Source organism: Giraffa tippelskirchi, chromosome 9 (assembly GCF_054371585.1).
Source record: "Giraffa tippelskirchi isolate mGirTip1 chromosome 9, T2T-mGirTip1v1.2.pri, whole genome shotgun sequence".
Taxonomy (NCBI): Eukaryota; Metazoa; Chordata; class Mammalia; order Artiodactyla; family Giraffidae; genus Giraffa; species Giraffa tippelskirchi.
Genome location: NC_137283.1, coordinates 108631624 through 108653909, shown reverse-complemented (window position 1 = coordinate 108653909; position 22286 = coordinate 108631624). Strand labels below are relative to the sequence as shown.

The window sequence follows — 22286 nt, the reverse complement described above, 5'->3', positions numbered from 1 at the left end:
TGGAAGGAAGGTTATGGCCAACCTAGATAGCATATTTAAAAGCAGAGACATTACTTTGCCAACAAAGGTCTGTCTAGTCAAGGCTAGGGTTTTTCCAGTGGTCATGTATGGATGTGAGAGTTGGACGGTGAGGAAAGCTGAGCGCCGAAGTATTGATGCTTTTGAACTGTGGTGTTGGAGAAGACTCTTGAGAGTCACTTGGACTGCAAGGAGATCCAATCAATCCATCCTAAAAGAGATCAATCCTGGGTGTTCATTGGAAGGTCTGATGTTGAAGCTGAAACTCCAATACTTTGGCCACCTCATGCGAAGGGTTGACTCATTGGAAAAGACCCTAATGCTGGGTAGGATTGGGGGCGGGAGGAGAAGGGGACGACAGAGGATGAGATGGCTGGATGGCATCACCGACTGGATGGACATGGGTTTGGGTGGACCCCGGGAGTTGGTGATGGACAGAGAGGCCTGGCGTGCTGCAATTCATGGGGTCGCAGAGAGTCAGACATGACTGAGCGACTCAACTGAACTGAACTGAACTGAACTCATCTCAGTTCAGTTCAGTCGCTCAGTCGTGTCCGACTCTCTGCGACCCCATGAATTGCAGCACGCCAGGCCTCTCTGTCCATCACCAACTCCCGGAGTTTACCCAAACCCATGTCCATCGAGTCGGTGATGCCATCCAACCATCTCATCCTCTGTCGTCCCCTTCTCCTCCCGCCCCCAATCCTACCCAGCATTAGGGTCTTTTCCAATGAGTCAACCCTTCGCATGAGGTGGCCAAAGTATTGGAGCTTCAGCTTCAACATCAGACCTTCCAATGAACACCCAGGATTGATCTCTTTTAGGATGGATTTATTGGATCTCCTTGCAGTCCAAGAGACTCTCAAGAGTCTTCTCCAACACCACAGTTCAAAAGCATCAATACTTCGGCGCTCAGATTTCTTCACCGTCCAACTCTCACATCCATACATGACCACTGGAAAAACCATAGTCTTGACTAGACGGACTTTTGTTGGCAAAGTAATGTCTCTGCTTTTAAACATGCTATCTAGGTTGGCCATAACCTTCCTTCCAAGTAGTAAGCGTCTTTCAATTTCATGGCTGCAGTCACCATCAGCAGTGATTCTGGAGCCCAAAAAAGTAAAGTCTGACACTGTTTCCACTGTTTTCCCATCTATTTCCCATGAAGTGATGGGACCAGATGCCATGATCTTAGTTTTCTGAATGTTGAGCTTTAAGCCAACTTTTTCACTCTCCTCCTTCACCTTCATCAAGAGGCTCTTTAGTTCTTCTTCACTTTCTGCCATAAGGGTGGTGTCATCCGCATATCTGAGGTTATTGATATTTCTCCCGGCAATCTTGATTCCAGCTTGTGTTTCTTCCAGCCCAGCGTTTCTCATGATGTACTCTGCATATAAGTTAAATAAGCAGGGTGACAATATACAGCCTTGACAGACTCCTTTTCCTATTTGGAACCAGTCTGTTGTTCCATGTCCAGTTCTAACTGTTGCTTCCTGACCTGCATACAGGTTTCTCAAGAGACAGGTCAGATGATCTGGTATTCCCATCTCTTTCAGAATTTTCCACAGTTTATTGTGATCCACACAGTCAAAGGCTTTGGCATAGTCAATAAATCAAAAATAGATGTTTTTCTGGAACTCTCTTGCTTTTTCGATGATCCAGTGGATATTGGCAATTTGATCTCTGGTTCCTCTGCCTTTTCTAAAACCAGCTTGAACATCTGGAAGTTCACGGTTCACATATTGCTGAAGCCTGGCTTGGAGAATTTTGAGCATTACTTTACTAGCATGTGAGATGAGTGCAATTGTGCGGTAGTTTGAGCATTCTTTGGCATTGCCTTTCTTTGGGATTGGAACGAAGACTGACCTCTTCCAGTCCTGTGGCCACTGCTGAGTTTTCCAAATTTGCTGGCATATCGAGTGCAGCACTTTCATAGCATCACCTTTGAGGATTTGAAATAGCTCAACTGGAATTCCATCACCTCCACTAGCTTTGTTCATAGTGATGCTTTCTAAGGCCCACTTGACTTCACATTCCAGGATGTCTGGCTCTAGGTGAGTGATCACACCATCGTGATTATCTGTGTCATGAAGATCTTTTTTGTACAGTTCTTCTGTGTATTCTTGCCACCTCTTCTTAATATCTTCTGCTTCTGTTAGGTCCATACCATTTCTGTCCTTTATCAAGCCTATCTTTGCATGAACTCATCTAGTAGAGTATAAATAGACTATGTATACAATATGTACATGAGTAGATAATATATATACTTACACATATAAAAGTACAGAGGAAAGTTGCTAACTTTCCTTAGAATTCTTATTTTGTTATTTTATCTTCAGATATATCACATTTATAAGTAAGAATCTTCAACATAAGTCAAGTTCATCTGGCAAAAGTCCTATGTCTTTAGTTACTTTTGCTGTGTACCTTTTTTTTTTTAACCTATTAAAACTCCCTGGCCTCTTTTGTCTGAGGTGGATGTGACTATCTTCTTTATTTAAACAGGAATTAGAGATTCTTATTCTCCAGCTTCCTTTTTGTTTTTATTGTTGGTGTTTAAAAATGTTCAATTATTTTAGCCTTTCTGAAATTTGAAGAAAAATAATTATTTTTGGATCTACCAAGTTGCAGTTTTACATGTTACACCATTGATTTATTTGTGGACAATGTAATATATAGATTTAGTAGAAATTTTATATGGAGGGTGGGACTGAGAAGGAGGGTTGAAGGTCTGGAATTTGAGAGTTAAATGCACTAGATCCTGCTTGCTTGCAGTATACATAGGTCAAGATTAATGGAACCTGTTAAGTTACTCTCCAGGTGATTGAGAAGGGTGGGAAATTTAGAGACTGAAATGGATCTCTGCACAATCAATTAAGTCTTTGAGTGATTAAGAGGAAGATAAATACTAGGACAAAATCCATCCTAACAACTGATTCTGTTATGTAAAACAAACCTACAGGATCTGAAATGCAACCAAGTCTGTTTTATATTAAGGCGAGTATAAACCAACTTAATCTTAGACCTGCCTCCAGCCCCAGATTATGTTTGGTATGAGCACAAAGAGCTGTACAGCGTGAATGCACAAGGAATCAGTAGAGTGAGAAGGCTCGCTGCCAGGGAAGTTTGGCACAAGAACTCTAAGAGGAAGGGGAAATTTCTCCCTCGTTGAATCAACTTTGGCTCTCTGGAATAGAGAACATGAAGAGAGAGAGACCAAGGAAAGCCAATTCTATTCTACTTGTTGATACCTTAACAAGCTGTTGATTTTTAAAGGGGGATAAAGGGGCAAAGTGTGGGTAGCATTTTGTTCCTCTGAGTCAATCCTAATGAAGTAGGAGGTTCTTGAAGAAATTAATTTCCATTTAAATTCATGTGTGACCCTCTTCTAGAAACCTCCCCTTGTTTTGGAATTTTTGTTGAGAATTTCAAACAATTCAGCAACAATAAGGTCTTTTTTTGACATACTCTATTTCTTGAATGTAAGTTTTACGTTGAATACCTGATCTTAGCCATAGAAATTTTCTCAAAATTGAGATGACTGATTACTTTCCTCTATGTTTACTAATTTATTATGGAAAAATAAATCACGATTCTCATACTTTCGAGGCAGTCAGGCTTTTAATACAGGATTCCTATAGTAGTTGATGCCAAATTTCCTGGCAATGAAATAGTGGTCAATTCCAGGGCTTTTCTGACTTAAAGACACAGTAGTTCTACTTGACAGAAAATAGAAACCTGCCCCTCTACTGCAGTTTCTGAGTCTAACAAAAAAGTGATAGAAGCAAAAAATGAGTGGATTTTACCCAGAGCATTTAGAACAGAGGAAAAAGAGTCTGTGCTCTGCTTGGGTCCCTCATATTCCAACCCCTGCCAAGAAAATACATTGGAAAAGAGTGACTCTGCTTCTTCTTCAAATATGACTTAATTCTCTGACCATGGTCACCTTTTGATTATCTGTGAGCAGATTTTCTGTTTTGCATCTCATCTGCTCTACCGAGGCATCCCACTGATGGGGCAGTTATCCAGAATTAGAAGTCCCTTAAATTGTTTATCCCTACTCACTTGTAGGAGCTTATGTCTCTGTCTTCCCTTATGAGAGAAAAGGAAATATGATTCAGAGCATCTGAGCTTAATTCCTGTGTTTTCTCCTGATCGTTTTGATGCTACTCAAGTCACTCTTTAAGATATTCGTCTGTGGTTAAAATTGAACTACACAAAGCTGAGCAGAACACATTCTTCCATCCATGTGACATGATATTCTTATAGCCCCAGAAGAAAATTCTGAATTTAGCTCCCCTTTTACACTGAAAAAAATTATGTTTAATTTAGTGCCAACTTTACACTGTAGCTTTTCCATGCAACTGCTTTTGACTACCAGGCTTCATCTCTCCTCAGTTTTACTGGTTAGACTGGAATACTTTCAAGTATGTTTGTAATTTGAGAGTAATTTTAATCACTATTTGTGTTTTATATAGTCTATATCCTTGTGTGGTTTTTGTACATTTGTTTTCTGAATATACCTGTTGACAACCTTGCATTGTATGTTCTAAACACTAGTTTTGTTTTGTTTTTGTTTTTTTTTTTTGAAGCTAGCTGACCCTTAGCCTTTTTTGGAGCTTCACAGACATGATTGTATTTCTGAGAATAGGTTTTTAGTGTAAGATAATGCTGCTGTCTTTTTAAATAGATTCACTGGAAAACTGACAAGAGGGTCCTGGAGTTGCAGAATCACTGCTGTTACTCTTGTTTTTCTCCATTATAAGTGCATCTACCCCCACCCCCCTTTTGGAAGTTAAAGACATTTTCTCTGGCTGGAATTTTTATAATAAAGTTACATTCTTGAAATTTACTACTTAAAAAAAGTCAAGCGATCTTAGGTGTTTTTAAGAATAGATTTAAAAATTTTCCTGTATATCATAATGACATTTTACCTTGCAATGATTAAATCATATTTATATTTTTCTTTCATTTCTAAAAATAATTTAAGGCAACTTAGATTAAAATTATTTATCATATGTCTACCATAATCACTGAAATGGAATATACGGAGAATACCAAGTGTTGGCAAGGATGTGAAACAAGTAGAATTTTTTGTGCACTGCAAGTGTGGAAATAAATTACTTCAACTCTTTTGGAAAGCTGCAGTATCTGCAGTAGATACTGGTAGTTCTACTAAGCTGAATGCAGATTTAGCCTATGAATAGCAATTCTACTCCAGCAAACAAGTATAAGAAGTTTACCAAAAGGCTCATACTAGAAAGTTCACAGTAGTACTATTCATGGTAGCCCCAAACTATAAATTACACAAATGCTCATTGTTAGGGACTGAATTGTGTTCCTCCAAAATTCATAGTTGAAGTCCTAACCCAAATGGGACTGTATTTGGGGGTAGGGGCTTTAAGAAGGTAACTAATTACATTAGGTCATATGGGTGGAACCCTCATCTCATAGAACTGGTGCCTCTATAAGAAGAGGAAGAGACACCAGAGGAAAGACCATGTGAGGACATAGCAATGAGATGGCCATGTGCAAGCCAAGATGAACTTCAAAAGAAGTGAAACCTGACCACAATTTGATCTTAAGACTTCCATCCTCCAGAACTGTGATAAAATATATTTCTGTTGTTTAAGCCACCAGTCTGTGGTATTCTTTTGTGGCAGCCCTAGCAGACTAATATACTCATCAACAGTTGAATAATAAATTGTGGTGTTCTAATACAATAGAATATCACCGTACAGAAAAAAAAACTGCTACATACATTGATAAGGATGAATCTCACATAATATTGAGTAAACAAAACCAGACACTTGCTATTAAAGGAAATGAGTTTATATGAAGCAATATGTATCCTAATACCCAAGTTGAAAATGATTTAGGACACACTGTCATTGATTTGATCAATATCGGTGCAAAATGAAAGACATTTTCCTATGTCTGGAATACTTATTAACCAGAAAAGGTCAGGACTCTCAGATTTGGTAATTAATACTATGTGTTTTAAAAAGCCTTTAAAAATAATAAATATAAAAACTTTAAGAAATGATGACTTTCACATATTAAATTTCTGATGTATTTAAATTTTAAAATACTTTTGTTTGGCATTTATTTTGGGTTAATATTTCCTCCTAATGTTTTCTACTATCATAAGTCTTTATCAGGTAAAGATCATTTTTATACTATTGAAATACATAATCTTGTCATAGTATAGTGGCTTATACTAGTGATAAGCCATGAATTTATTATTATTATGGAGTTTTTCAGATTGAAAACTTTTAATGTAACACTATAATAGAAAAATGATTCATTGTTTATTATTATGGACACTCATTATTTGAGGATACATGAAGTATTGTGATAAATACAGAGTTACTTAGGATTTCAGAAATTTTCCAGATTGATATCTTTTGGCAATTTAGAAACACCTTTTCTGAAATTCCCCTTGATTTTCCAGCTCTGTGATTACCTGCTACTCTCCTCTGGTTCTTCATGGTTTAAGGACTATAGGTTTTCTGTTGGGGTTTTAGTTGCCCTGAGCAGTACTGATTTTATTGTCTTTAGTATGAAAGCTATAAAAATGAGTAGCATGCTATTTCCCCCTTCTACCAAGAGTGGGCTTCTTCTAGAATCTACCTGCTTCTGTTCACTTTCCAGTGCCTTCAGGTTACCTATTCTTGTACCTGGTGCAGTGTTTACAGCTGTCATCATCAGGAGAGTCAGCTAGGGCAGAGCTTTGTTAGTCCTCCAAGCAACAACTCTTCTCTTTGTTCTGATAGAGCACACCTTCCGCTACCTTCCTGAGAAGACTGAATGGGAAGTATATATTTTTGAGGGCTCATATGTCCAAAAATGCCCTTTTTGATTTGATTAATAATTTGGCCATGAATAATTTGACAATAACTTGACATAATAATTTGAATATTCCCTTCAAGACTTCTAGGCGTTATACCATTATCCTCACATTTCCATTATTGCTGTTGTGAAGTTTGATGTGAAAGTTTCTTGATGTTTTATGTTTGACCTGTTTTTCCCTTTGAAAGTTTTTAGGATATTCTTTCTTTATTCCTGCTTTCCTGAAACTTGATGGTAATGTGCCTTAGAATGTTTTTTTCCTCCCCTTCTTTGTGCTTGGTATTCATTGGATTCTTTCAATTTAGAAAATCATATCCTTCAGTTCTAGGAAATTTAATTTTCTTTTTTCTTTGATAATTTGATTCTTCATTCCCCCCACCACCCAAGACTTTAGAATGACTCCACAGTTAGATATTGAACCTTCTGGATTTATCTTCTAATTTTTAAATTTTCTATTTTATTTTCCATCTTTTTTCTATTTCTGCTATATTTTCTGAAAGATTACTTCAACCTTTTCCCTTCAATTTCTCTTTTTTTAGCTTTTTATTTTGTACTGGGATATAGCCAATTAACAAACAATGTTCTGATAGTTTCAGGTGACCATTTCCCTAAATTTCTTATTTAGCATTCATTATTCAGAGCTCTTTCTTAGGCCCTAGTTGTCCTTTTGATTTATAGCATTTATGCAATGCATTGTGCCTATATAAAACACATATTAAAGTATAATTTTCCCCTTTTGGTCTCTGTATTTTTTTCTTCCCTTCCTCCAAGATCCTTTTCTCTATTTCTTTATGTGATCTTTATCTTTCATCCTAGAGGATTTCCTTAAATGCCTAGAAATGCTTTTGTTGTCCATTCACCTTAAGAATGAAGCTGATTAGAAGTTTGTGTGCATAGGTGGGGTTTTATTGATTGGTGGGCTTAACTAGAGGGTAATAAGGTAGCAGGTCAGGTTTTCCATTGAAGAACCCCCAAATGTCAGTATCAGCAGGTCTTTTTTTTGGTGTGTGGGGGGTCGCTATTCAGTTTCCTCCAGAAAGTTGTCTCCAGTCTTTCTGTCTACTTTTTGGGATGGAAGCTTCCTGGACTAGTAGGGTTCTGGATGCTGAAGAGGTAAGGACTGTTGGTTTACTTCATTGTTTACTTTGAAGAATTGCAGTTTAGTGTCTTTCAACCTTTCTCAGTGTTAAAACTGTCCCAGACAGTAAACGTACCGGTTTCAGCTGGAGTGAAGGATTTATAAAGGAGTCTGGCTGTCCAGGTGAAAAGAGGGACTCTAAGGAACTGCCTTTGTGTTATCTTCAGATAATGCTCTTGTTTCCAGCCTGACCCTCACCTGTATCTTTGAGTATATCTAGTAGTGCCAAACCTTTGGTGGTGATGGTAGTGGCCAGGGGGTGGGGTGGAGGAGGCTGTTGTGAGAAATGAATTGCTTCATCTTGGCTCACCTCCTACCTTCTGATTTCTTAGTCTGCCAAGGTCCTGTTCATAGAAAGCAATGCCAGTCTTTCCTTCTTCCAGCCCTCCCTTATCTTTCCTCGTGATATTCTTAGAATCACTTTCCCTCATCACTTGTTTTTGGGGGATTAAATCACCCTCTTCTCTCCTAAAAGGAAGGGAGGGAAAAGGCTCTTATCACAAATATGAGACACAAAAGCCAGCGATTCCTCATCCTCTTTCCGCTCCTTATAAAGACACTATGGTGTGGGGAATAAAGGGGATGGTAGAAGTGCGTGACATTTGCAATAGGGCTGCTATTCTCATGATTTAACCAAAGGGGCAAGAACCTGAATCTAGTTTTTGGTGGCTTATTGGTGGTTCTTTCTAGCGATTTGGGGGTACTTAACACTTCTACCCATCAACTTTGAGCCTTAATTACAAGTCCAGGACAAGAGGGAAAAATTGCATATAATGACCTATTGTATAAGTGGATCCAGATGTACTTCACATTCCCCATTCTTGGACATTTAGGTTCTTTGCACTTTAAAAAGAATTTATTTATTTATTTTTGGCTGGGCTAGGTCTCCCTTCCTGTGTGTGGACTTTCTTTAGTTGTGATGAGTGGAGGCTACTATTTGTTGTGGTGCTCAGGCTTCTCACTTTGATGGCTTCTCTTGTTGTGGAGCAAAGACCCTGGGCTCATGGGCTTCAGTAGCTGCAGCACATGGTTCAGTAGTTTCGGCTCCTGGGCTCTAGAGCGCGGGCTCAGTAGTTGTCTTGCACTGGCTTAGTTGCTCCCCGGCATGTGGAATCTTTCTGGGCCAAGGATCCAGCTCGTGTACCCTGTGTTGGCAGGTGGACTGTTAGCCACTGTACCACTAGGGAAGCCCTCTTTTATACTTTTTTTGATGCTAGCAGTGTCACAGTGAACATCCTTACAGTCATTAACCATTATTATTTACACATGAGATTCCTATGAGTGGAATAGTGGGGTGATACGATATATTATCTGGTTGCTTTGAACCCTTGTACCAATTTTACATTCTATGGTATGTGAGAAGGTTCTTTTTCCCCTTACCTACGCTTGTTCCAGCTATTTTATCTTTTTCCTTATCTGTGCCAGTTTGGATAAAAGAATGATCTCTCATGATTTTATATTGCATTTTTATCACTAGTAAGAATGAACCACTTTACATATGCGTTTTGCCCACTGAGCTATTTTTTTTTTCATGCCATTTGCCTGTTCAGGTCCCTTGACAGTTTTTCTATTGGAGTATTCAATTTTTTATATGTTAGAGCTTTTAGTATATTGAAAATATTAAATGTATGCCATAAATGTTGCCACTGTGTTTTCCAGTTTGATGTGCCTATATATTTTATTTGTAATACTTTCCATTATACAAAAAATTTAAAATTTTATGTATTCGGATCTTAGATAAAATGACCTATTTCTCTGATTTTCGTTTTTCTCTTTAGTAAAAATGTGATAATAATACATACTACATGGCAAGTGGGGATGGTATAGGTAAACTTACTGCTGCATAATAGCTGTTCAACAAATGGTAGCTTTTTTTATTCCATGTGTGACACATTGAAAATGTTCAGAATCATCCAAATTTTTTACTAGAATTATAAAACATATTCAAGATGTTTAAACCAGATATATATGAACATGAAAGTTAAGTAAAACTATCTTTTAGACTGGTAGAGACAGGTAAACTTTAATTTATCTTGTTACTTGTGTAATTTTTATTCTTAAAAATTGATGAGCTCTGACTAATGCATCCTCTTAAGTAAGGAAATCTGAAGTCTGAATGGAATGTGAGAAGACTAGTGTTTTCTTGTAAGTTATTGTTAAGTAATTATGAATATATTCATTTCTGATAATGATTTCTTTCATTGCATGTTTATTTTATATCAGTATAGATACATCTGATAAAACCAAAACCACACACTAGCTCATCCTGCTGTTAAACAATATGAAGATAAGCTTTCTATCATCCAGAAAGCCAGCAGAACTTACTCCCCAAGGTCAAGTGCAAGTTGGCCTTAGGTAGATAACAGTCTGTTCAGTTGTGAGCTTACATAAACTGCTTTTATGAATGTTATTTTTAGACTAATTTATAACAATAAAATTTTTTATTTTAGGTGTTGTAACTTCTGAGCAATCTTTTATGATAATATAATGGATTTCTTATACAATGCTGTTATAATAAAAATAATTTTATCATTTCACATATAATTTCACTATAAATGAAATCACTTATAGTAATTTCACAAATGTGGCCTAACTAAAGTCTAGTGAGCCATATTTTAATATTGTAGTATATTTGAGCACGGGATAAAAAAATCACCACTGAGGAAGTTTATATGAAATTGTTTGTTTACCAAATATGCTTTTAGAAACATAACTGTCTTCTATTTTGGTTATTTTTCCAAATTCATTTTTCCCTCTTTTTTGGGTAACGTGCCTAACATGAGGACAGGGTAACTTACTGAAAGCCAGCAGATGTCCAGGGTTGTCAACATTGCTCTCTTTATATATCCTTTAAAAAATATCTCCCTTCTCCATCAGTTGTGTGTGTATACACCACTATTGCAAAGTGGAGATGATTCCAAATGAATCCCTGTGAATGATGTTGGCAAAGCCATCTAAACATATATGTGCTTGGTGTGGGCACTGACATTTATGTTGGTTTGTAGGATTTCTTTGTGCCTTCAAAATTATTTATTCTCTCTATAATCACTCTTTCTGTAGTGTCATTTTATTACCTTAATGCAGCTCTATTTGATTATCATACAAGGCTTTATATAAGTCAAATAGCATTCCCCTGCAAAGCTAACCATTGCAAATGATATTTTAAAGATCCTTGAGGTGGAGTGGTTACTACTTGAAACGTGACAGTTCCCAACTCTTCACAGTGACTGTGTGCTTTGTTGCATTTTAAAGACATTTACTGTAGAACATTTGAAGAATTAGGTGCTTGTGTGTTAAATGCCTGCCCCCTGACAGTTATCTCAAGGAAGAAATTATTTTGGTTTAGTTTAAGCTTAATGTAAAGAAAAAATAATTTATGAGTTTTCAATAAGACTTTGTGAAGACGGATTCCAGAACTGAGTTTAATTGCTTCCACACCTAGATGAGAGTGATTTGTGTGTCAAAATTAAGCATATTGGCAGGTCATCATGTGTAAGTTTGTACATAGAGTTGAAGTAAACTTATATTTTCATTTGAAGTTTTTTTAACAGCATTTATTTCTTCTGTCAGTTATTTTAGTTTATTGACTGTTAATTTATCAACCCTTCTTTAAAAAAAAGTGAGAGGAAAAAAGGCCATAGTATTATCACATTTGTATATGTGGGTTTCCTAAACCATATGGTGATTTCTAATTAGAATACAAAGGATTCTTTGAGGAGACAAACTTCATAGTATCTGCAATGGTAGGCATCACAGAAGAAGAGAGTTTTCTTGCATTTCCAACAAGGACATTTTTGAGAGAAACTGTGTGGTCTGTAATTGTCCCTGTATTCGAAGTCTGATAAAGTTATTGATGTGCAGATCAAGTTGGTATTTTGAAGCTGGTAATTTAATTCTGGATGTTTGATCCTCTCAGTCAGTGGTTTGACTTGATTTTTTAAAAAGGCAGCTTCAATATTTAATTTCACATGTACCCTCTCAGTAGAGATTTCAAAGGATACTTTGCTGGATCCTTGACTGCCTTGTCTATTTGTTCTTGTTTTGCATGCAAGAGAGAGCCAGAAGCCTTTCTTCTCATTGTGTACACATAGTATTAATGGATTTACTCTGCCTGTATCGTCTCATTACTGGAAACAGCCAGAAGCACAGAAGTCTTTCAGTGTATGCAAATAAGGCAGAATCATCTACCTGAGAGTTAATATTCTCTGCTTTTAAGTGTATTCTAAATCTAATGTTTGTATTTAGAGCATAACATCCTGTTCTTTTTTTTATAGGCAAAAAGCTACGCGGGCTCAGGCAGCTGTTTGATGTTGGCTTCAAGTGTTATTAATTTCATATTCTATTATTCTTTTCACTGTAGCACAAGTGAAGCTGATGTGGAGGCTGTCATGGATAAGTTGTTTGATGAGCTGGCTCAGAAACAAAATGATTGTACGTAAGTTAATTTCTCTTGAAAGAGAATACATTTAGAACACAATGCCCAATCTCCACTGACCAATTAATAAGTTCCATTGCTGTATATGGGTTGATGCCACGCTCAAGTGGCAGTCATTGTATCAGCATTTTGTCTAATTTATGTGTTGAATCATGTGCTATTATTCATCAAGCTATGCATTTCCTATCTGTAAGAGATGAATTTTATAGTAATTATCCAGACAAGATTGAGTCTTTGTTCATGTTCCCATAGTAACTAGACCAAGGATTCTAAAAGTGCAAGGCAGAGAGCTGCGGCTGAATAAAGCCTGTGGAACCGTTGCCGACTGCACATTTGAAGAGCTGTGTGAGAGAGTGAGTATCCAGACACGTTCAGACTCAGTGGCCTTTTCACATGTTAAAATACTTCATATTTTCCTCTGTGCCTGTTTCAAATTTTAAAATACAATTTACCGAGTCAGAACTGGTTTATTAGTCTCATTTAAGAGAAATACTCATCTGTATATGCCTGTGTGCTTTTTATAGATACGGGCACAAAATTTACACTTAGGAGGGCTCTAACACAAAATTAGAAATACAAAGAGAGCTGTCAGCTATTGCTGGAAGCAAAACTAAAATGGGCTTTAGGGATATTGTATAAAAGTCAAACGTAAGAAAAATTTTTTTAAAAAAAGAGGTGAGGTTAGTATGTGGGGAAAGGAAGATGATGTAATACTACCATGATCCAGGAAGTATGATGTAAAAGAGTTTCCATTCCTTATTCTGATGGATCCTCTGTTATTGTTATAATATCTGACCTATTTGGGTCAGATTAAAGAAAGTAAATTTTTATAGCTGTGACATCTATATTATATAACAGTATAATCCAACAGAGAAAAATATATATACACACATTTTCATATAAATGAGAGAGACATTGATTACAGATTAATTATAGATATGAATTCTTTCTTTTAAAAGCTCTGGGAATTCTCAGTACTCAATGAGTATTCAGTTGACTATAAATCTTAAGAAAAACAAAGTCAATTAAATATAACTTTAAGCATAATACCTCGTTGTCATGTATAATTTATCATTCCAACTGGTCTCTCTGATTTATCTTGACTTTTAGGTAGCTAAAAAGGAATTATTTTTCAGGGAGAAGATAAAATATTTTTTATACCTGCTAGCCATTTTATGACTACTTTTCTTAAAAACTAGTAACTTCATTACTTCTAAATTTGTGATTTTCAACCCAGAGAGATGAATCCAATCTACAGATGTTATCACAGGAATAAAGCACTTCAAGACCCATAATGATTAGGATGAATTAGAATCCTTGGACAGGTTGATAATGTCAGTGTCTGGTTATGAAAGTCATTCTGGGTTATATGGACCCTTCATACTTCTATTGGATCAATCTCATCAAGGTCCTAATAACCTAATATCTTTAGGCATAATTTTATTAGGGCTTCCATGTAAGTTTTACTTACTTTTCCCAAGAAATAAAGTTGGGAAAAATCTTATATATCTGAGAAGGTTAGCCTACTTTTATAGCCTTCTATAAAGGACCTAGTGAGGAAAGGGAAGGACAGATTAATTGTGTCTTGGGGTAGTAGGGCAAAGGTAGGTCTCTTAGAACAACTACTGAGTTTTTAATCTCTTTTTTTTTCCTATGTGCTCATTATTTCAGGATACTTAGTACCAGGAAAAAGTCACTAATTAGGGACTAAAATCTTCATTGTCTACTGTATGGGGGTCATGAGGAAGAAGAGTGATTGGAACATTACCTTGAAAAATTGAGATAACACATAAAAATAATCATTTTATCTTATTTGACAAAAATATGGATTATAATAGCAACTAAGAACTAAATTCCTAAAATAAACAATGAACAAATTACTATTTATTTTTGGCATACCTTTCTTGACAAAATTTTGGGATGATAAAATAGTATATCCTATGTTTCATAATTTGGTTGTTTGAGTACATGGAAAGCCCTGTTTTAATTCATGAATATTTCAGTTACTTTCTTTTAAAGTTCTTATGGTGTCATTGTCCTTTTTGAGTTTTTTCTTTCTTCAAGTTGGCTAGATCTTCATTTGTCATTGACTTTGCTTGAATACGTTTGCTTTATATCCATATTGTACTTGTGGGATACTTACTACATCAGACTGGATGGCTGACATTGAATATTGACATGATAGGTTGGATTAAGCTAGTATTAAGCTATGATGCAAGTTTGAGGAAGGATTATATTTTTTTTAAATTGAAGTATAACTGACCTACTAACGTATTAGTTTCCGGTGTACAATAGTGATTTCAATACTTTTATACATTGCAAAATGACCACCACAGTAAGTCTAATTAACACCTATTACCTTATATAGTTAAAAATTTTTTTTCTTGTGATGGGAATTTTTAAGATCTACTAGCAACTTTCAAATATGCAATATAATATTATTAATTATAATTCTCATGCTATACATTATATCCCTATGACTTATTTATTTTATAACTGAAAGTTTGTACCTTTTAACTTCTTTCAACCATTTCTCCTACTCCCCAAGCCCCATCTCTTGCAGCCACCAATCTGCTGTGTGTAGGTATAAGCTTGTTTTCTTGTTTTGTTTTTGTATTTTTAGATTCCACATATAAGTGAGATCATGCAGTATTTGTCTTTCTCTCTCTGACTTACTTCACTTAGCATAATGCCCTCAAGGTCAATCATGTTGTTGCAAATAGCAAGATTTCATTCTTTTTTATGGCCGAATAATATTTCAGTATGTAGGTATACCACATTTGCTTTCATCCATTGAATGGCACTTAGGTTGTTTCCATGTCTGTGAAAGTGAAATCGCTCAGTCGTGTCCGACTCTTTGCGACCCCATGGACTGCAGCCTACCCGGCTCCTCTGTCCGTGGGATTTTCCAGGCAAGAGTACTTGAGTGGGTTGCTATTGCCTTCTCCCCTAGCCTCATTAGGTAGTCACAGTGCCAGGTTCTCAGAAACAGAGAGGTCCTCCGCTGCAAACGCCATTTCAGGTAGAGCTGGGGTTAGCCAACAGAAGAAGGTGGGTGGACCCTGGTGGAATCTTAGTTTCTGATTGATGAGCTGGATATCACATGACCCTTCTCATCTCCCTAGAGCCCAACCCACACCTTTCTGGCAGCAAACAGGTGCACCACCGCTTTGGGGTCTGCCCTGGAAAGCTCAGTAACATGAATTTCCTCAGTCTTTAAACATAGCCCCTAAAAGTGTGTTTGAGTGTGTGTAGGTAGGTGGGGCTCTCGAGATAAACAATTTGAATGACCTCAAATCAGCATGTCAACATCCTTTGGGTAGGTCAACCTCAGCCTCTGTACTGAAGCCTCTATCAAAACCGAAAAGGACAGCATTAGGAGAACTTCCGGCTTGGTAAACACTTGGAGATGTGGGGAGAGTGAGCGGAGCACCTGAAAAGAGCCTGGAAGCTTTGTGTCCCATCCCATACACTTTTCTCTCTGCATCTCGTCCATCTGGCTGTTCCTGAGTTATATCCTCGTATAATAAACCGGTGATCTAGCAACCCTTGCCTTTGCCTCAAGGAGCCAGGTAGGCTGAAGCAGTCTTCCAGGAAGATGTCTAAAACGCCTTCTGGTGCCAGGGAACTACGGAGGCAGCATGGCTGAACATTTCAAGAACAACGTGGGCCCTATCCCGTTTCTACCCTTTCAGAAACCACGCTCCAACTCTTAAACCTACACTAATTCAGCGTGGGGTAATCCAGATGCCAGGAGGAGTCCCAGGACTCTCCCCTTTGTGGACTCACTGTTCTGACCACACTCCGTGAGGATGACCCAGCGAGGGGATTGTATCTTTCTGACCAGTGTTTCCATGTCTAGACTGTTGTAAATAATGCTGCAGTGATTATGTGGTGCATATTATAATTTCAAGTTACTGTCTTTATTTTCTTCAGATAAATACTGAGAAGTAGAATTGCTGGATCATATGGTAGTTCTATTTTTAATTTTTCAAGGAACCTCCATAATGTTTTCCATAGTATCTGCACCAGTTTACATTCCCACCAGTAGTGTTCAAGGGCTCCTTTTTCGCTAAATCCTCACCAACACTTATATCTTGTCTTTTTTATGCTAGCCATTCCAACTGATAAAAGGTGATATCTCACTGTGGATTTAAATTGTATTTCCCTGAGGATTAGTGATGTTACACATCTCATGTATCTGGTGGCCATCTATATTTTCTTTGGAAAAATATCTGTTTAGATCATCTGCCCATTTTAAAATTGGATTTTTTTTTTTTGCTATTGGATGAGTTCTTCATATATTTTGGATATTAATGCTTATCAGATGTATGATTTGCAAATTTTCTTCCATTCAATAGGTTGCCTTTTCCTTTTGCTGATCATTTCCTTTACTGTGAAGAAGTTTTTTAGTCATGTATTCCCACTTTAGTTTTGATTTTGTTGCTTTTGGTTTTGGTGCTAGATTAAAAAAACATCACCAAGGCCTAGGTTAAGGAGCTTACTGCACATGTTTTCTTCTAAGAGTTTTATGGTTTCAGGTGTTATCTTCAATTTTTTAATCCATTTTGAGTTAATTTTTGTGTATGGGGTAAGATAGTGATCAAGTTTCATTATTTTGCATGTGGCTGTCCACTTTTCACATTTATTGAAGAGACTGTCCTTTCCCTATTGTATGTTCTTGGCTCCTTTGTCATTAATTAGTTGACCATATACATGGATTTATTTCTGGGTTCTCTGTTCTAGTAATCTATGTACCTGGTTTTATACAACTATTACACTGTTTTGGTTACTGTAGCATTGTAATATAGTTTGAAATTGGGGAGCATGATGCCTATAGCCTACAGAAATTCTCAAGATTTCTTTGGGTATTCAGGATCTTCTTTGGTTCCACATAAATTTTTTGATTGTTTGTTCTATTTTTATGAAAAATACCATTGGAGTTTTGATAGGGATTGCATTGGATCTATAGATTGCTTTGGGTAGTATAGACATTTTAACAATATTAATTCTTCTGATCCATAAGCATGGACTATCCTTTCATTTACTTGTATCTTCTCTAATTTCTTTCATTAATCTCTTGTAGTTTTCAGCAAATAGGTCTTCCCTCTTCTTAGTTAAATTTATCCTCAAGTATTTTATTCTTTTTGATGCAATTATAAATCAGATTGTTTTCCTAATTTCTCTTTCTGATAGTTTGTTATTAGTATATATAAACATAACAAATTTTTGTATATGATTTTGTATCCCATGACTTTGCTGAATTCCTTTTATTTGTTCTAACATTTTTTTGGTGGAGTCTTTAGAATGTGCTTTACATGGCATGTCATCTGCAAACAGTGACAGTTTTACTTCTTCCCTTTCAATTTGGATGCCTTTTACTTCTTTGTCTTACTTAATTGCTCTGGCTAGAACTTGCAATACTATGTTGAAAGAAAGTTCTGAGAGTGGGCATCTTTGTCTTGTTCTTGATCTGAGAGGAAAAACTTTTAACTTTTTGCCATAGAGTCTAATGTTAGCTAGGGGCTTATTATATATGACCTTTATTATATTGAGGTACATTACCTCTGTATCCACTTTGTTGAAAATTTTTATCATAAATGGATGTTGAATTTTGTCCAAATGTTTTTACTGCATCTCTTGAGACCATTAAATGATTTATATCTTTCATTTTGTTAATTTAGTGTGTCCAAATTGACAACTTTGCACATGTTGAACCATCCTTGCATAACTGGAATAAATCGCAATCCCATTTTAATATTGTGTGATCCTTTTAATGTATTGTTGAACTTTGTTTGCTAATATTTTGTTCAGGATTTTTGCATCTATGTTCATCAGGGATATGCACGCTCAGTCATATCCGATTCTTTGTGACTGCATGGACTGTAGCCCACCAGATTCCTCTGTCCATGTGATTATCCTGGCAAGAATACTGGAATGTGTTGCCATTTCCCCCTCTAGGGGATCTTCCCAACCCAGGTATTGAACCTGTGTCTCCTGCATTGCAGACAGATTCTTTACCACCCAGTCATCTGGGAAGCCATCAGGGGTACTGGCCTGTAATTTTCTCTTCTTATGACATCCTTGTCTGGGTTTGGTATCAGGATAATGCCAGCTTTGTTAAATGAATTTGGAATTGTTACCTCTTCTATTGTTTAGAAAAGTTTGGGAAGTATTGGTATTAATTCTTCTTTGAATGCTTCATAGAATTCACCAGTGAAACTGTCTGGTTTTTGATTTTGGGAGGTTTTTGATTTTTGATTCAATTTCACTGCTAAATTTGCTATATTTTTTTCATGATTCAGTCTTGGTACATTGTATACTTCTAGGAATTTATCCATTTCTTCTAGGTTGTCAAATTTGTTGATGTATAATTGTTCATAAGAGTCTCTTTTTAATTTAATTTTTAAATTGAAGTATAGTTGATTTACAATGTTGTGCCAATCTCTGCTATACAGCAAAGTGACTCAAGTACATATAGACATTCCTTTTTAAAAAATATTCTTTTCCATTATGATTTATCACAGGATATTGAATATAGTTCCCTATGCTATGTAAGTAGGACCTTGTTATTTATCCACCTTATACATGGTAGTTTATATCTGCTAATCCCACACTCTCAGTCCTCCCCATCTCCCTTGGAAACCACAAATCTGTTCTCTGTGTCTGTGAGTCTATTTCTGTTTTGTGGATATGTTTATTTGTGCCATATTTTAGATTCCACATATAAGTAATATCATATGGTATTTGTCTTTCTCTTTCTGACTTAACTTCACTTAGTGTGATAATCTCCAGTTGTATCCATATTGCTGCAAATGGCATTATTTTCCTGTTTTTTATGCTTGAGTAATATTTCAGTTGGAGAAGGCAATGGCACCCCACTCCAGTACTCTTGCCTGGAATATCCCATGGACGGAGGAGCCTGGTAGGCTGCAGTCCATGGGGTCACAAAGAGTCAGACACGACTGAGCGACTTCACTTGCACTTTTCACTTTCATGCACTGGAGAAGGAAATGGCAACCCACTCCAGTGTTCTTGCCTGGAGAATCCCAGGGACGGCGGAGCCTGGTGGGCTGCCGTCTATGGGGTCGCACAGAGTCAGACACGACTGAAGCGACTTAGCAGCAGCAGCAGTATTTCATTATATATCAGGACCACATCTTCTTTATCCATTCATCAGCCAGACATTTAGGTTGTCTCCATGTTTTGGTTATTGTAAATAATACTGCTGTGTATACATGATAGTCTCTTTGATCCCTTGTATTTCTGCAGTGTCAATTGTAATGTCTCCTCTTTAATTTTTGATTTTATTTATTTAAGTTCTCTCTTTTTCTCTTGGTGAATCTAGCTAAAGGTTTGTGAATTTTATGTTTTCAAAGAACCAATTCCTAGTTTTATTGGTCTTTTCTATTGTCTTTGTAGGCTCCATTTTATTTATTTCCATGCTGGTGTTTGTTATTTCATGAAGGGCTACATTTTAAAGTTAGTTTATTTGTTAGTATTTTCTTGGTATGATGATTTTGCATTTCTTTGCAATCCTTAAAACTATGTCAGTTCAGATATTGAATACTTGGCAAGAAGAGGACTCCTGTACCCCTCCCAGCTCTAAGCACAGTTCCTCAGATCTGGAATCCTGCAAGTTAACATCTGGTCTTTTGGTACCTGTGGGATTCCCATTCTCTGCAAATCTACAGTTCAACATTATCCTGCCCAGAGAAGCAGTCTCAATTAGGAGACCCTCATGGGAAATAGATGGGGAAACAGTGGAAACAGTGTCAGACTTTATTTTTCTGGGCTCCAAAATCACTACTGATGGTGATTGCAGCCATGAAATAAAAAGACGCTTACTCCTTGGAAGGAAGGTAATGACCAACCTAGATAGCATATTTAAAAGCAGAGACATTACTTTGCCAACAAAGGTCCGTCTAGTCAAGGCTATGGTTTTTCCAGTGGTCATGTATGGATGTGAGAGTTGGATGGTGAAGAAAGCTGAGTGCTGCAGAATTGATGCTTTTGAACTGTGGTGTTGGAGAAGACTCTGGAGAGTCCCTTGGACAGCAAGGAGATCCAACCAGTCCATCCTAAAGGAGATCAATCCTGAATATTCATTGGAAGGACTGATGTTGAAGCTGAAACTCCAATACTTTGGCCACCTCATGCGAAGAGTTGACTCATTGGAAAAGACCCTGATGCTGGGAAGGATTGGGGGCAGGAGGAGAAGGGGACGACAGAGATGAGATGGTTGGATGGCATCACCGACTCGATGGACATGGGTTTGGGTAAACTCCGGGAGTTGGTGATGGACAGGGAGGCCTGGCGTGCTGCAATTCATGGGGTCGCAAAGAGTCGGACACGACTGAGCGACTGAACTGAACTGAGCTGATATTACCTTCATAGTAATAGTAGCGAACATTACCGTGTATCAGGCATCATTCTAAGTACTTTATATGTATTAATTAATTTAATACTTACAATAGGTAGGTACTATTATCCCAATTTATAGGTGGAGAAATTGAGGCACCAAGATATTAAGTTACTTTCCCAAGATCACATAGCCAGTCAGTGGCAGAGCCCAGGACTTGAACTCCTTGGTAGTCTAGGAGTCAGATTCTCTGCTCTTAATCACTACAGTATATCTGAAATACTGTTCTGGAAAAATTCTACATCAAATCTTTAATATAATTCTGGTTCTACCATGCAGTACAATCAGGTACTGTCTGAATTGCCGCATCTGAGCTAAACCTTAAGCCTTATGTAAAGCATGAAACTGGCTCGGGAGCAGATAGCCTCCCATCTGAGAGACCTGCCTCTCTGTTAGAACCTTGGTGCAGAACTGTCCAACTCACATTCCTTGGCATGTCCACTGGGAATGGGCCCAGCTACTGACCTCTCCATCCTCCTAAAGGCAACATAGGGCCTGTGCCTTCAGGATAGGGACCTCAAGCCTTAGGCAGCCTCATTCCTTTACTTACTCCTTAGTAAAAAATAACATTTTTTTTTCTTCCCAATCATGATATGAAAAAAGTTGGGAAGCCCTTCCTTGGAGAACTGTGGGAAGGTAAAAGAGATTACTTTGGCCACCTCATGCGAAGGGTTGACTCATTGGAAAAGACCCTAATGCTGGGTAGGATTGGGGGCGGGAGGAGAAGGGGATGACAGAGGATGAGATGGCTGGATGGCATCTCCGACTCGATGGACGTGGGTTTGGGTAGACTCCGGGAGTTGGTGATGGACAGAGAGGCCTGCCGTGCTGCAATTCATGGGGTCGCAAAGAGTCGGACAGGACTGAGTGACTGAACTGAACTGAACTGAAAAGAGAATATGTTTGAGTGATCTTTGTTCCCTGTCACTCCCTCCACATTAGAGCTGTGGTAAAGGAAAGTGGAGCAAATTCATTTTTTCAGAGATGACATGAACTTTAGGATTTTCTTTCCTTTCCTTGACATAGTTACTTGGCTTAATCACAGGGTAATGGAGAAGTCAGAAATATCATTAGTTAAGTCCGTGGTTGTTGAAGTGTGGTTCTTAGAAGTCTAGGGGCTGGAGACACTTTCAGAGGTCCTGGACATCAAAACTCTCTATAATAATACTAGGATACTGTTTGCCTTTTTCATTATGGTGACATTTGCAGTAATAGTGCAAAAGCAATGGTGGATAAAACTGCTGGTGCTTCAGCATGAATCAAGGCAATGGCACCAAACAATGTTATATTCTTCATTGCCCATGTACTTACAGTTCTACTCTAAAATGTCCTTGAAGAAGCAGTAAAAATGATTAATATTGTTAAATCTCAACTGTTGAGAATGTCTTTTTAATATTCATTGCCATGAAGGAAGAATATAT

The 22286-nt window shown here is 37.3% G+C and overlaps 1 protein-coding gene across 3 annotated transcripts in view; it reads left to right on the top strand.

Annotated features, from left to right (window-relative positions):
- The window catches only part of AFG1L (AFG1 like ATPase), a 195696-nt gene that overhangs the window by 134647 nt on the left and 38763 nt on the right, over positions 1-22286 (top strand). For all 3 annotated transcript variants that reach the window (XM_081526814.1, XM_081526816.1, XM_081526815.1), the window contains exons 9-10: positions 12369-12439; positions 12696-12796. In XM_081526814.1, coding sequence (XP_081382940.1) covers positions 12369-12439; positions 12696-12796 — 172 coding nt within the window. The remainder of the gene's footprint in view (positions 1-12368; positions 12440-12695; positions 12797-22286) is intronic.